This window comes from Vanessa cardui, chromosome Z, assembly GCF_905220365.1.
Source record: "Vanessa cardui chromosome Z, ilVanCard2.1, whole genome shotgun sequence".
In the NCBI taxonomy this organism is placed as follows: domain Eukaryota; kingdom Metazoa; phylum Arthropoda; class Insecta; order Lepidoptera; family Nymphalidae; genus Vanessa; species Vanessa cardui.
In genome coordinates, this window is record NC_061154.1 from 6,136,668 (window position 1) to 6,152,949 (window position 16,282).

Sequence of the window (16,282 nt, forward strand, 5' to 3'; positions counted from 1 at the left end):
GACATAGAGGTGGAGCAAGCCGTAGAGGATGCGGATGGTCTAATTATCAGTACGGCTAAGAGAATTTCGCAGGAGTATAGTGCTGCGGTTGTTATTGGTGAGGACGTGGATTTGCTGGTTTTGCTGACTGCAACAGCCGGCGCGTGCAACAACATTTTCTTGAGAAAACCTGGCCGAGGCAAATCGACGGACGCTACATATAGCCCACACTGCCTCAAACCGATATATGGGCCGAATGCCGCAAAAAACCTATTATTTTTGCACGCCATTAGTGGTTGCGACACAACGTCGGCACCATTCAACCTAGGCAAGCTGAAAACAATGACCGCATTGAAAAAATCTCCGGATTTGGTTTCGTTAACTGAAGTTTTTCTGCAAGACAAAGCAGATAAAACAACTATCGCTTCAAACGGCGAACAATTCATTTTGAATTTGTATCGCAAGGCGGGTGACACGAATTGTACAAATCTCAACGAGCTCCGATATAAGGGATATAAAAAAATGGCAGGCAGTGGGAGGGTTAAATTAGAATCCCTTCCTCCTACCTCTGATGCGGCATTTTTTCACTCGCTGAGGTGTTTCTACCAAGTACAATACTGGCTGGAAAATTATCTGGAACCCGAGGAGTGGGGCTGGCGTCGCACCCCCCGTGGATTGGAGCCAATAACGATGTCATTGCAACCAGCTCCGGATAATTTACTGAGATCGATTGCGTGCAAATGCAAAACCAACTGCGGCAAAGCGTGCGGATGCAGAAAGGCCGGCCTCTTTTGCTCAGTTATTTGCAATAATTGCCAAGAGAACTATTGTTCCAATATGGCCAAGATTACCGACGATGATGATCTTGACGTAATGGACGAGGACGACGTATGCCCCGATACCGCCAGGGCCTTTAATATTCACGAATCACTTCCATCGACCTCGGGTGCTTAACTTTCCGAATTTTATAACCTATTTTTTTTATCAATAAATGTGTGAAACAGTTTTAATTGTTAATTTACTTCTTACCCAAATTAACCGAAAAATTTACCCAAATTAAATACCCTATTTTTAAATAGTTTCATCGATTGACCTTTTTATATTGCGACAGTGGCGCGGATTTCGCTCGGTAAAATGATATATAACTACGAAGGTATTGACACTACAGAAAAAAGTTTAAGAACAAAATTGTTCATAATTAAAAGATCTTTACGTTGATGATCGGTAAAATTCAATAAAATCCAATGGTTGGGGAGAAAACGACGAAAAATAGGAAAAAAAATGAAATTTTTGCCTTGCGGGAGTCATAAGTTGAAAAATATTAATGTTAGAAAAAAAAGTTTTAAATAAAAAAGTTGGTAAATTTAATTTGGAAAAGAAAAGGTCTCTATAATTTTTTGGCTAACAGTGATCATTCTCGAGATATCGAATTAAACGCGTTTCGGTCGAAATGACCTTGAGCTGACCTCACTACAGCCCCTCAAATTGGAATTTAAGCTCAGGGTGCACCCCCCTTTCGATCCTCAAAATGCCCAAACTGTGTTCGCTCATGTTTATTCATTTCGTAATTTGACTGGACTAAATTAGGACGTTTTCGAGTCTTCACTTTTTGCGCATTAATGACATATCTGTTTACTAGAACATCATTGAGTGATACATTTAAAATGGATGTAGACGTAAAACATTAAAATATTACTATAAGTTTAAAAATTTTATATTCGTTGCTCAAGTACAGATAGATTAAGTATAATAATTGTCTATACGTGAGTATAAGTAATTAAGTAATACTTAAAGGTCGGGTACAGCGATCAAACCGTATCTATTGTTTGTTTAAATACAATTAAAATTTGATTGAATTCAAATAATTGACGTGATTTTTATGTTAAATTTAAAAGATTAAAAGTCATTTATAAAGTCATGTACCTATGAAGTATCAACGCGTTGTTTTGATAATTTGTTTAATGCAACTTGTGTATATATATTTAAAAAAAAAAAACTTTCAAATCAATCACATTAAGAGGACATTTAAAGAAAAGTCACAAACGATTATGTCACTTTTTTCTCTGTATATTTTAACCGTATAAAAAGTTATTATTAGTCTAAGATATGATATAGGAAAAATACAAATGATAAAGGTAGTATAAAAACAGTTGTTCATTTTCGTTATCCCTTAAAATTGATAAATCAAAGGCAAATATGCAAGCGAGACGAATAAAGGCACGGGAGCGAGTGCATAAATGTTTAATTATTAGCTCAGACGGGAAGGCTCGTGTGGGCCGGCCCTCCCCTAGTCGATCGATCGATGTCAGCTTTGGTTATTCGTTATTGTAGGTACAATTAATTACTTGTTTTATTCCTTTTGTTTATGAGATAGGAAAATACATAAATATAAAAAATTTGCACTACTCTCAGGTGAAAATTTATAAAACGTATAAATTGTATTTGGCATTCAACAACATTAAAGCCGAATAAAGTAGGTCCAACCGTACAGTAAACACCGCGCAGACCTGACTGACTTGATAATCTGCAGCAGACAAGGAATTTATATTATAAATATGGATTTCTGGTTTTCAAGAAGGAAATCTGTGAATGCGTTGATTGGCGATATGGCTTGGAGCGACATAAAGCCATTAGGGGGCCAAGAAAGATTCGGTCCGAAAACCACGGCTAGGTTACCGCTGGTCATTTTGTTGAGGCAGCTCCTATCTTGAACCTGTTGATGAAATCTTATTTACTAAATAATAAAATCAATACCATGTCTGTACAGAGCACGTGGGCGTCGGAGCTCGGATAGACACGTGGGTGTTAAGACGGTCGAGGGTTCGCAATTCGCGCAAGCAACAATGGATGTATAGGGTATGGGTATGGGATGCCTACTTTAAAAACATTGCGTGAAAATTTATTGTGTCATATCAAATTTTGAAACTGAGAGGCCCGTAAGTGGAGATGCGTGCTGCAACCGAAATTAGCTCAGAACCCCACTGCTCAAAATTAAAGGAAACTTTGTCCAGAAATGTATAAACGCCCTTAAATTATCTTTTACGCAAAATCTAAAAAAAATATATACGGACATAGTGTTACATATTAATTCGTTGTCATCGAGAGTAATTGTTACTCCTTTAGTATTGATTACAAAGGATACTTGTACAAAAATATAAAGGCTTTACCTTCCATAAAAATTGAAAGATGTATTTAAGCAGCTTGTAGTTGTCTAGAGGCAGCCTCTCCAGGATGAGGATTTTGACTTGACGAGGTTTCTCGCGGTTTGACCAAGCTGGAAATGACAACACGGTAAGAAAAATATATCTTTTAATTACATCGTTTATCTAATCCCCGTTCCTAGATATCTTTTACAATTAAATATCAACAAAGCCCTGCAACCAGGACACCGATAACGACTATAAGTGAAAATCAATATATCAATAAATTTATACAATTTCTATCAACGTTCACTCAGGATGACAATTTCATTATTAATTTCATACTGTGATTATTTTTAAATAATTTATTATTTTAATCATTGTGTATTAAATTCTGCAGTAACACTTGTAAATACAAATATTTGTGCGTCATTATTAAAATAATAAATCGAATGGTTGTCAAACAATATGGTGAATGATAAAGTTATCAAGGTTTTCTTTGGACCCAATTAAATCGGCATGAACAAATCTAGTAGGGATTAAGGCTGGAAAATCAACCAGTCAACTTATTTAAAAGGGATGTGTAAAAGAACAATCTAAGTAAAAAACCAAAAACAATAGCATGCATATTCATTCAGTCTTTGTTTATAATAAATGATTGTAAATAACATTGATCAACTAAACAAAAGTATGATTTATTAGTAAAAATAAACAATTTTAAAATAAAAACCTTAAACATATTATAACGAAACCTTAACTATAAAGAAAATAATAGATGTTACCATTTAATTTAATAACTGATATCATTAACTTTAAAAAAAGGAATTTGGACTGAATTTACTTGGTGGTAGGGCTTTTTGCAAGCCCTCTGGGTAGGTACCACCCACTCATCAGTTATTCTACCGCCAAACAACAGTCCTCAGTATTGTTGTGTTCCGGATCGAAGGGTGAGTGAGCCAGTGTAACTACAGGCACAACGGACATATCATCTTAGTTCCCAAGGTTGGTGGCACATTGACGATTTAAGGAATAGTTAATATATCTTACAGCGTCATTGTCTATGGGTGATGGTGACCACTTACCATCATGTGGCCCATATGCTCGTCCGCCAACCTATACCATAAAAATTTTGAATTGGAATTGGAAATAAAAATTCGGAAATTTGCATTATATGTAGTATGAGTAGGAACTCATAACACGTCTATGTAGGATCATGGAACTTCGCAGAATGCTTAAAACTTTAGTATTTCAACATAAAGAACCACCATATATCTAGATAGAAGCAACAAAGGAAATCAGACCGATAATTCCAGGGCATGTAGTAAGTCCATTCTTGCAATGGATCGTTTGTTACGTTGGCATTGCAGAAAAGATAAAAAGATGAATCAGCACATTGCGATTTCCAAAACTGACAGTCTTCTCCATACTAAAGACAACCATTGAGAAAAAATGTTGTTGTACTCATGACTCTTTTATGATTTGGCTGGTTTAGTCATAAAATATTCGTGAGTACATCAAATCTCACAATATACAGTTGCAGAAAATTTTCCAGCTAATCTTTCACCCGTTGACAAGTTCATCTAGAGTAGACACAGTTTTGCTCTTGGACGTGTGATTTACGTGAACCAAATTCGATTTTTCCCTTTCTGCACTAAACGATTTGTTAAATCTCTTACTTTTCTTTTGTTTCATTTCTTAATGAAATGCCACTCCAGTTCTTCACATATTTTACCGAGTTTCTCGTACAAACTATAGTTTGTATGACAAACTCGGTGTCGGAGATTCTTTGGACTGGTTCCATGACAGGACTGTCGTTGTAATCTGGATATCAACCCTGATACTTATTCCTTCCGAAATGAATCTTACTTTTTATGACTTAATTGAAACACACCAAAATCGCTGTAGATTTTTTTAACCATATTATATCACGAAGAGCACGAAGTAAGTAGTCACTTCCACAGTCCGCTTTTGCAAGAGTGTTATGAACCGTTCTTGGATCATGAATTTCAAAATGGTTATAGATTCCATCCTTACGAATCCACAAATTTGGTGTTTAAAACATATGCTCTTAATAACTTTTTCAAATTAAATGTGTACAATGTCGAGATGGCCAGTGGTTAGAACGCGTGCATCTTAACCGATGATTACGGGTTCAAACCCAGGCAGGCACCGCTGATTCATGTGCTTAATTTGTCTTTATAATTAATCTCGTGCTCAGCGGTGAAGGAAAACATCGTGAGGAAACCTGCATGTGACAAATTTGATAGAAATTCTGCCACATGTGTATTCCACCAACCCTTTTGAACAGCGTGGTGGATTATGTTCCAAACCTTCTCCTCAAAAGGGAGAGGAGGCCTTTAGCCCAGCAGTGGGAATTTACAGGCTGTTGTTGTTGTTGTGTACAATATTTAATCGGCACGGGGAAGCGTTAATTGATTGAGATGATTATGCGATTAATCGATTTATAGCGGACTAGGTATAAGGTACATATTTAAAAGGATGATGTAATTTCTACTTGCAGTAGATAGTAAGTTTTCACGTGTTGTCTGGTGAGTCAAACACGCATGGGTAGTTCATAGTAGTATTTTTTGGATCGCCTTTCTTGATTAAGCACATGATCCATTAGTAACTCGGTGCCTTAAAGATCTAGCCTTTTAGGAAACTGATGTCCAGTATAAAAAAAGAATCAGTTTTATTGAATCACGTCAAATTAGCTTAAAGATTTTTTAAAGATTGTTCGCTATTTTAACAAAAAGTAATTACTAAGAGTGACAAGAGAATATTATTATATCTACTCTGCAGCTAGCCAGTAAATATTGCGTTAGACGGAAGCGATATTTACCAAATTGTTATATTATTTAAATACCAGACAGAAGTTAGCCACGAGATCAATACAAGTTAAACAATTATAGATAACGTTATGAATCCCTCGTATAATTTAACCTTCATTGCAATGATCTGGAATGAAAACTACATGTGCATTAGGTAGTAGGGCTTGCGAAAATGGTATTGCATGTTACAAAAAGTAAATAAAGAATATGCTATCACTATGTTGTGATGACCGATGTATTGTTTTAACTTCCCTACGAAAAATTATATGCCTGGCGTGAAATGATGATTATGTGAGTGCGGGATTAAATAAGGACGCTCAAATCACAACAAGCCCATTTGAACCAGCAAATGTTTCATAATTAAAGTGAGGGCCAATGAACCTCCATACTATTTACCAATGATAGTAGGACATGATTAAATGGGTGCAGTTGTGTATACCGTAGACGTGGGAGATATGCTAGAATAGATGAGAATGTTCCTTTTGGAGTCGTTTTGTTTATAGTATGGGGTGACATGGTCGGACGAACGGAACTTCTGTGTCTGTGATAACTTCTTACGGGAGGGTGAACGGTTTCGTCACGTAACGCGTTACGGCGTCAATATGTCGGGTATCCATAACTCTCACGCCTGTTTAAATTACCTATTCTAAGTTGAACGAGCTTAAGAGTTTAAATTTTTACTCCAGTCGAGGGTCGCGAGACTTTTTTGTTAGATTCTACCTTTTTGTTTAAAATTGAAATCTCCTTTCCAGTGTTCACTTAGGGATATCCAAATTATAGGTTTCAATTTAAATTTATATAAATTAACAATTTGAATACTTGTTAAACATGTTTATGTCAAATGCATCTTGAACATCGATATGAGTCTGATTATAATACATTACGATAAAATTATAATCTATTTAAATTATATTAAACTTATCACTTTATTCATTGCATTTTTAATTTGAAACTGAAATATGAATAAAGCAACTTACTCTGAAACTTCAATATTTCCTCGTGCAGGTCGAATGTCAACAGCGGTTCCTCCAAATCCCGGAGGAAGGTCTTCAGTAGAACTGCGGCGTTGTGGGGATCGTTCCTGAAAGATATCGGCTCGCCCTTGTTGCAGGCTCTCTGCAGTTCCTTTATAACTGATATGTTTGCCGATCTTCGGAACAGACCTTCAGTTTCTAAAGCTAAATAAAATATAAATATCTAATTATAATTGCCAATCTTTAAGTTTAACATAATCCACTTATTTTGTTAATTCTTACATCTGACTTTTATTATAAATACTAAAATGCCACTGAGCAAAAATATAAAAAAAGTTTTGCCATAATTTCTAGCGTGTGACAAATTTTATTAAAAAAACAACTTTACTTTTCCGCTTAAGTCTATTTTTATATTAAACGCGCTCAACAACTTCGCTTAGATATAAGTATAAGTGTATAAACGAAACAATCAGCATCGATAAAGGAGGAAGTCGATGTCGGCGTGTGTGTTGCCGTTTTATTATTAAATTGGTTAATAATATGCGATTTACTCACCGTCGGGTTGTGAAAGAAATTCAACGCACTGCCTCACAACGGGTGGTATGGAGTCAATCATGTTTGTGTTATTTTCTTTAATAAACTGCAATGACACACCAAATTGTTGAGTCAGAGGTGGAGAAAGGCTTTCCTTTGGGGCGGCCTTTGCATCACTCTCATCGGGCGGCGCGTCTACCTTTTCGGCTTGTTGCCTAGCCATCTCGGCAGCCCTAGGATTCTTAGCTAGCAACAATTTATCGTACCTACACCAAGAATTCAGCTTTAATTTACACTTGCATATGATTATTTTAAATACATTATTTTTTGATACTGTTGTACTTACTCTAACACAGGCTTTGGTATGCAAAGTTTATCCAAATTCAAATGTTGTTGCAGTTCGTGTAGATAATTCACATACATAATCTTCCTCCCAAACTTTACACTTATAGCGGGCCTAAGCATTTGCCAGACAATTCGTATGAAATTTGTCGGATGAACTAAATAGAGTGCTTTAAGATTCTTTTTATATTTCCTATCAAAGGCTTTATAAGCTTTCCATAACCAGGAGAGCGGTGGTTTGTTCTTACTGGTTAGGCCGTAGTGAAAGTATACGACGCTATAATCCTGCTCCACATATTTGTCCAAAGTAAACATGAGGTATCTAAAATCAGAAATTACCCTTTAGACAAAGAAGACGAACGACGACGATTATTGGTACCGCGGCTCCCAGTATAATAGATCGTTGAAAAAATATATTTGTTTCATAGGTTACCTTAGAAGTTTGTCTGGGTGTAGGTCCTTAGACGACGGCAGACGGCAAGCCGATACCACAATTATGCGTCGACCGATCTCATCATCGCCCACTACCTCAACCAAACCTGTCCCCGCAAGTTCAGAGAAGGTGTCATCATCAAGAGAAGAATTCGCAATCTAAATTAAAGAAAATTGGTACTTTGATATTTGTGTCGACGTTGAAATCGATAAGTCCTAGTTTAAACATCATGTCTTAAATCACTGTCCTTTATTAGAAATTATTTTGTAACTGTACGATTAAGGTAACCTAAATAATTTATATTTAATACATTGTTCATTATTGGTATAAAAGTTTTTGAGAAAGAAAAGTAAGAAAAGTTTTACTGGAAGTTCCATAACTATCTACAAAAAGATTTCCTCGCGATACATTATTACTTTGGCAAGTTTAATCATAATAATATATTCAAAATGAATTACAAAAAATTACATCGTAATATATAGGCAATACACAACTAACGTACGATACGATATAAAATCGTATAAATTTATATTTAAACAGGGAAGTAATTTTTGTAATGCATGAACCTATTTTTATAAAGGTCAAAGTAAGAATACCTGACCTACATCCGTTTCGCCAGGTCCCGGGAGACCTAGATAGCAATATTGATCGGGCGATGTCGATGAATGCTACCAAACGTGTCCTATTTTACTAAGTTTTATTTAAAAAGATTATATTAATAGCATTTTATGATCGCCTAATCATTAATTATTCAGTAAAACAATCAGATAAATAATAATTTATCTTTCAATGGTTACCTCGGCGTACACTTCAGGAGCTTTGCCAAGTTCCTCTTCAAAATTCTCTTCAATGGTACCGTCGCTTGCTGAACGTTTGAGAAGATCGTCAGATATGTCAAGTAATTCGGGCGGCAAAGGAGCTGTAAATTTCGAACTAAATAAAAACTAGTTTCACCTATATAATATACTTGTAGTTAACGTTCCAACACTTCTCTATTATTCTATAATTTATATGTATATTTCAAACGCATATATTCATTTTTTAAATAATATACATATAATAAATAAATTCCTATAACAAATACATATCAAAATATCCTCAATTAATAAATGAATCACACCCATCTGATATGTTTTTGCACATAACATAACATTTACATTAATAATAATACAAAAATAGTACAAGTCTATTATATATATTATGAGAATAAGATCAATCTCAATACAGTTTGAAAAATAGCACTGTGAATTTAGTCACTCATACCTGGACAGCAGACTTACTCGGACTGAGCAAGTTCAGAACCAGAGAGGACAAAAACATTTAACACTGCTAACTTACAAAGTTTGCAAAAGCTGAAGTTAAACCTAGGCTTAAGCCACAGAACTAAGTCTACAGGATAATCTAGCTTATTTATTAGATGAATAAAGAAGTCAAAACAATAATATTGTTTAGTTGATGTTGTAAAAACCTATCAATCCTATCAAAATCTATTAAACTTTTTACACTAAAATATCGAAACAGTATTTATACAGTTGAAGATTTATAATGTACTTATATTAAATGAAATACCAGAATAATACACTAACACTAAAAAGAATAAAAATACATGATTGATTGCTTACTATTTTATAAGAATAATCTTTAAGAACTTAATACAAACAAATACGAATAATTTGTTGATACTATCAGTAATAATATATAATTAATTAATATATTTGAATATATTTCCACAAAAATCAATGCTTTTTATATGATAAAGCCTTGTTTATTTTCATAAAACATTCTCGATAGATAAATATATCTACATATGTCAATTATTGGTTGGTTGGTATGGTTGGGTCCAAAAGGTACAAGAGCAAGAGGCCCGCCATATTCAAGATGGGAAGATGAGCTAACGACACCGGTTGGCTAGGAATGGATGGTTGCTGCCAGGCATAGAGAAAGATGGAATTCCTTGCAGGAGGCTTTTACCCATAGGGGGTCCACACATCAACACAATAGCACGTGGAATGATCAATAATTAAATCAGATTGTTTATTTTTTTTTTATATTTAGTTATTTGTATTTTGATTGTTATTTTTTTATATAGTTAGTTTTAGATAATTTTGTGTGGAATTAAATAAAGCTGTAATAATAATATAATAATATATGACATGGCCTACTTGATCAATCAATTGATTTAAGAATACAGGTTCAAATTACTCAATAATACTCCTGTTACTCAACTGCATAGAGTCAGTAACTCTTTGTGGGGCAATTTATAAATTTTACAACTCTCAGAAATAGTTTAAACTGCTTTTGTAGTCAAATTTTTTTTTTTTGTTAAGCATTTCGCTCCAGAGCAGTCCACTCTTGAGCAAAATGTTATTATACAATTATTGAGTTTATGATTGATAGCACATCTAGCAATAATCTTTGTAAGTTACTCTTTTCAAATGCACATCACATTACATCCTAGAATTAAATATTGAAATGCTGTTTCTTTACCGACTTCATTGTTATCAATTATCAGCTGTAAATTTGGTACATTTGTTATCTTTTTTAAAAAGATTGGTGCTTAGTAATATCCAGTCTAGATATTAGTCATTCGTCTTGAGGTGAGGGTTAATACATGTATGACGAAATTAAGAACATATGTCAACTATAATGAAAAATGCAAATTATTTTAGTACTTTGTAAAGTGCACATATCCCATCAATATAAATACTTACAACATAAAATGATTATACATTATATACCTTTATTAAAGTTGCTGATATTCTTATGCTTTATATTATTAAATATATATAAAAAAAAAATACTTGTATTACATTATCCAATGGTAAAATGATCTTTAATTATAAATCACCAATGATGTAACCTGTTTAATCAATTACATTTTTTATATGGTTTTTCATATTAATATGATAAGAGATTATTTTTTATTAATAATCAAAAACCTATAAGAAAGCTTATACTACATATTGTCCAACATCTTGTATATTATGCTATACACATTTATTTCACTCTTACTAAACTTAATAATTGAAACAAGTCTATATTATTATTAATTTATATACAAAATGTAATTAGTTATTTTTTAGGTTACAATGTAAGTAACAAGGCAAGGAAAATTTTTACATATCAATATGTAATATAGATCAATGGTAGTCACCTAAACCATATGATATGCACAGACAAAATCAACATCCTACAATATAGTTTACAGGAAATAAGAACTTAAGAAGAGTTGGAATTAAATTCAAACAAAACAAAATTGATAACTAACTCCACAAAGTTTAATATAGAAGTTTATGAAAGCAATTCTGAATATAAGCAACTATACATTTATTTTTGCTTTAGCTACGACAGATCATTTCTGCCCATACCCAATATCCAAGAAACTTAACAGCTGAGTAGAAAACTTTGTTGCAAAAACAATGATCTTTAAAGGAAATATTTTAAAGCAAAGATTGAAAGCATATTAAATAAATGGTTAAGTTTCTCTTTTTAATATCTGTTCTTTCATAGGCTTTGGGAACTAAGATGTTATGTCGCTTGTGCATGTTATTACTTTGTCTCGCTTGCCTTCCAAATTGGAACACAATATATTTTTAGGTTGTAATTCTACTTGATAGACCTACACAGGTACGCTACACAACCCTATGATGAAGTATCTGCGGACAATTATAAAGAAAAAGTAGTCAAAGGGAAATGGGAAGAATAAAGATCACAACCCAAGAACAAGAGTTGAAATCAGAAACTTCGTGATATGGAGAAAGTCAATTCATATACTCCATTTGAAAAGGTGCTGGACTGAAAACATGCTTCAATATTAAACAAACAGTAACCTTATGCTCGAAGCTTATTTATCTTCAGTGATCGGAACTTTTACTCCTCCAAATTATTCATTATAATTAAATCGGCCAAGAAGTGCTCATTACGCAAGAAAACTTTATACAATATAAAAAATGCACAAAGGCCTTTCTATTGAAGCAATATAACACTTTAAGTATATCAATTGGAAAAAAAATTGTATAAAGTTCAGATGATAAGTGAGCAATTTAAATAATTTTCAATCTCCATATTATAAATAATTCTCTTATAAAAAATTTGTAAAAATTCCACTGCTGTACTAAGGCCAACAATTTTTTATTATTATTATTTTTATTTTATCACACTGCCTAATGTGGATTAGTAAATTCTCTTATTATCATATTAATTTTTACTTAAACCTACAAGTTTGCATTCAATGCTTTAGACTACTACCACAAACCACAAATAATAGATCATGTAAATAAATATATACCAATTACATTATATAAATACTGATTGTTTAGATATGCATGAATGTTTGATATAATAATGCACACTTCCATTAATTTTTAATTATACAATTGGTTAAGTGTTATCAGTGCTATATCTCTAATGCTTACCTAAGCCACTGGCTTGTGTCAGCTCTGAATCATCAAATTCTAACCTTGGTTCATAATCATGGTACTCTGAGAGGCTTGTGTATGCATCTTCTGGCTCCATATTACTTGCATGGAGGACTGTCAAGGGAAGAATATACAAAACTTTGTAAATTATTAAAACAAAATACCAATACAAAAAGGGGTTTCTTTTTATTATTGATATTTTTTCATGAAGTATTTAGTGGCTCATATCGATATCGCCTTTGTAAGCACGCAAACCGTGATATGAAAAAAACAAAATAAACATAAAAAAAATTACCTTGAAAGGCTCTTATTGGACTTAGTTTGGGTTGATGTTCTGACTCCATAATTTTTACGTAAACGCTAACGACTTTACTTCAAATTAGCTAATCTCCCACAAAATATGTTTATTACAACCGCCCTCTTATGAATAACTTAAAAACCAAAACGTCATTAACAAAAAAGTAATCATTAAGTTTTAGGTACTCTATTTTGTTTAACACATAATAACACTGATATCAAACAGACTAGCCAAAACGGACATTTAATCAAAAGCAACTGAAAAACGCAAAGGATATTTTTTCTTTACATTTAATATCGCAGCAAATAAAACTAATTACTGACAGATCACATTATCACAATTCATAGAACTTATATTTACATTTAATTATGTTTGATCAAGCCTGCTTTAAGGCTACTACTACACATTAATGCAAATGTTTCGATGACGTCGTACGAATCTTTTTGCTTTTAAGTTAGTGACAGATTAATTATTAGTACCTACTAGCAGTAAGCGCAGATACACTATTAAAATTATTTTTTGTATTTACTTGCACGACAAGAATTTATATTGAGGATGTGTATATGTAATTTTATTACACCTACAAATCAAAATTAAATATCACTATAAAAAATTCCACCTCTTAACAAATGAACTCCCTCTTTTTACTACAGTCGCAGAGGGTAGACAGGTCTTTGTGGTATGTTTTTTATGGAAAAAAATGTTATTATCATACTTCAAGTATATAAGTATTTCAAATTCAAAATGTCTCAAATGTAAAGTTTTGATAAAGTGACTAATATTTAGACTACCTGTTTCTACTTCGGTATTATTCTCTAACCTTTAGTATAGTTCCCCGAATCCCCGTTCTCTGCAAGCATTCATCAGGTTTTTTTTATAAATCAATAATCAGAACTTATTCCAAATAGCTCAATAAAAGCAGTAATATTGATACATAATACTAACAATTCATTTCTGTTTTATGTGTTCTGTTATTCGTGATTCAAAAACAAGTAGTGAGTCTAAAAATTTTGGTGGTATTTGGTTTAAATTTAAGGAAATAATAAAGGTATATAATTATTTATTGATGCGTCATTAAATTAGGTAAGGTAACTAAAAATTTAGTTATAAACACTAACAATAAACACGTAGAAAAGACTTCAACGTAATAATTCAATAACTTTTTCCGACCTCTATTAGCATGAAGGAGATAGCGAAAATTTGTCGGAAGTTAATTTTTCAAAATTTAGACTGCACAAAAACAAAGTTTAAACTTTAGTGATTTATTAAATTTCAAAGTGTAATAAGTAGACAGACGACTTTTGTATTATTAATAATATATTTTAACTAATCTGTGGTACAGTAATCTATTACAGCCTTATGTATAGTCTGTATTTATGAATTCAGATTTCAGAGACAATAAGATTTTCGGGTTTAATTAATCTATTATTTCACTGGCTCCTGCTTGTCAACAAATTCAACAATTTTATTCACAGTTGATTGTAATTTTTTATTGCCACGGTTTACATATCAAATAAAAATTCTAAATTTAATAATTTTAACTTTATTTTTGCACGACGTACGGGATAAAAGAAGTTGAAACTTTGTTTTATTTTATGTAGGGCATTTTTTTAAATCAGAAGCATTTTTGTGGTTTTAGTTAATCATGCTCGGCTATGCAAACGCTGGAATTCCAGATAAATCTTGGCAACCACCAGTTGCTGTACTTGAAACAACGTAAGTTCTTTAATTTTTGTTGTATATAATAAAAATAATTTGTCTTTATTCATATAATTTTGAGTACAATATATTTTCAGAATGGGGACCATCACAGTGGAAATGTACTGGAAACATACCCCTCTTACATGCCGAAATTTTATGGAACTAGTGAGACGAGGTTATTATAATAATACAAAATTTCACAGGGTTATAAGAGATTTTATGATTCAAGGTGGTGATCATACAGGAACTGGAAAAGGTGGCCAATCAATATATGGTCCTCAGTTTGACGATGAAATAAATTCTAATTTAAAGCATACAGGTGCTGGTATATTGTCTATGGCTAATGCTGGCCCAAACACAAATGGATCACAATTTTTTATCACTTTAGCCCCAACACAGTGGCTCGATGGCAAACACACTATATTTGGAAGAGTGCAAAGTGGGATGGCAGTTGTGAAAAGAATAGGCTTAGTAGAGTGTGATAAAAATGATTGCCCTGTAGATGATATTAAAATTGAGAGATCTTATATTCCTAAATAAATACACAAGTTGTAATAAGTAATAACGATTTTTATTATAACCCCTATAAAAATATATTTATTAAACTAATAACTTATTTAACTATTTTTAATAAATATTTGTATGTAATTAAGGACTTTATGTTAGTAATAATAGTAAATAAATTATTTTTTGTATATTTAACTATATTAAAAAAAAAAGAAATGATTTGAAATATATTACTTAAAAAAGTAATAAGACCTGCTCAATTTGGATAAAATCCTATTATTTATTCCCTTTTTTAATAATGAAGTAGTAACCCGTAATTGAATCGCACAGCTGGGGCAATGCCTCTTCTCCTTTAGAGAAGAAGGCTTGGAGCTTTTCTAACATACTGCTCCAAATACAAATTGTTGGACATGCATATGGCAGATTTTCTTCTAACACAGATATGCATTAACCTGATTCGGACAGGTTCTAACTCCTCTCATTGAGATACACAAAGTACTTGCCAAGGTGCCATGTTGGCTAAACTTGTCTTCAACATTGTAAGTTTTAATTTAATATACCCTACTTTTTATTTATTGAATTATTTGTTGAGTAGTATTATGGTGCAGCCAAACAAATCATTTTTTTTTTACAAAAAACTTTTCTTTCAAACTTTTTTTTTTTATAAATATAATTTAACTTAAATAGAATAATAAAGTTATTTATGCCAGCAGTAACAGGTCAAACTTAGTGATTATTTATTTGTATTGAAAAATTGTCGTATTTTTTGATTCATATTACACATACATATTGGTGAGCGTTATGGGTACATGTTCAATGTTGTGTTGTTTAATGTTTAAGAAAAACATTGTTTTGGACGTTTTCTTTAAATTAAATAATAATAAAGTTCATTTTTAATTTTTTTTTAGCTGATCAAAGCATTAGTAATATAATTTAATGGTAAATAATCAAATATATGTGTAGGATGTTTATTAGCTGGGCTAATCTTGTTTGCCTAGAAATCCTACAATTCATAAACATAAAATTAAGCTGAAGAAACTGAGAAATGCATATTTTATTTGACATTTTTATTTTTTAATACTTTGAAAAATAGCTATGAATATGTTTTTATTTCATTTTAAAAAT

General features: G+C 32.3%; 2 protein-coding genes across 2 annotated transcripts; one reads left to right on the top strand and one right to left on the bottom strand.

The window, feature by feature from the left end:
• Window positions 1–1,566: 1,566 nt before the first annotated feature.
• On the bottom strand, window positions 1,567–13,390 carry LOC124543261 (rho GTPase-activating protein 1-like). Its single transcript, XM_047121421.1, has 9 exons — window positions 12,947–13,390; window positions 12,649–12,765; window positions 9,031–9,152; window positions 8,234–8,391; window positions 7,805–8,122; window positions 7,480–7,724; window positions 6,928–7,128; window positions 3,147–3,253; window positions 1,567–2,692 (listed from the first exon to the last, which is right to left on the bottom strand). The coding sequence occupies exons 1-9, from the start codon at window positions 12,993–12,995 to the stop codon at window positions 2,522–2,524; spliced, it is 1,488 nt and encodes a 495-aa protein (XP_046977377.1). The 5' UTR covers window positions 12,996–13,390; the 3' UTR covers window positions 1,567–2,521.
• Window positions 13,391–14,338: 948 nt separating this feature from the next.
• Window positions 14,339–15,212, top strand: LOC124543030 (peptidyl-prolyl cis-trans isomerase-like 1). The gene is made up of 2 exons (XM_047121040.1): window positions 14,339–14,665; window positions 14,746–15,212. Exons 1-2 carry the CDS (start codon window positions 14,595–14,597, stop codon window positions 15,188–15,190), a joined length of 516 nt encoding a protein of 171 aa, XP_046976996.1. The 5' UTR covers window positions 14,339–14,594; the 3' UTR covers window positions 15,191–15,212.
• Window positions 15,213–16,282: the final 1,070 nt, after the last annotated feature.

Bases quoted from the DNA above. Each gene is read 5' to 3' on its own strand.
- LOC124543261 (XM_047121421.1), bottom strand. From the start codon at position 12,995: ATGGAGTCAGAACATCAACCCAAACTAAGTCCAATAAGAGCCTTTCAA. The intron at 8,392-9,030 runs GTAACCATTGAA...TCTTTAATTTAG, and splicing joins CTCCTGAAGTGTACGCCGAG to ATTGCGAATTCTTCTCTTGA. The intron at 7,129-7,479 runs GTGAGTAAATCG...TATTTTATTTAG, and splicing joins ATTTCTTTCACAACCCGACG to CTTTAGAAACTGAAGGTCTG.
- LOC124543030 (XM_047121040.1), top strand. From the start codon at position 14,595: ATGCTCGGCTATGCAAACGCTGGAATTCCAGATAAATCTTGGCAACCA. The intron at 14,666-14,745 runs GTAAGTTCTTTA...ATATATTTTCAG, and splicing joins GTTGCTGTACTTGAAACAAC to AATGGGGACCATCACAGTGG.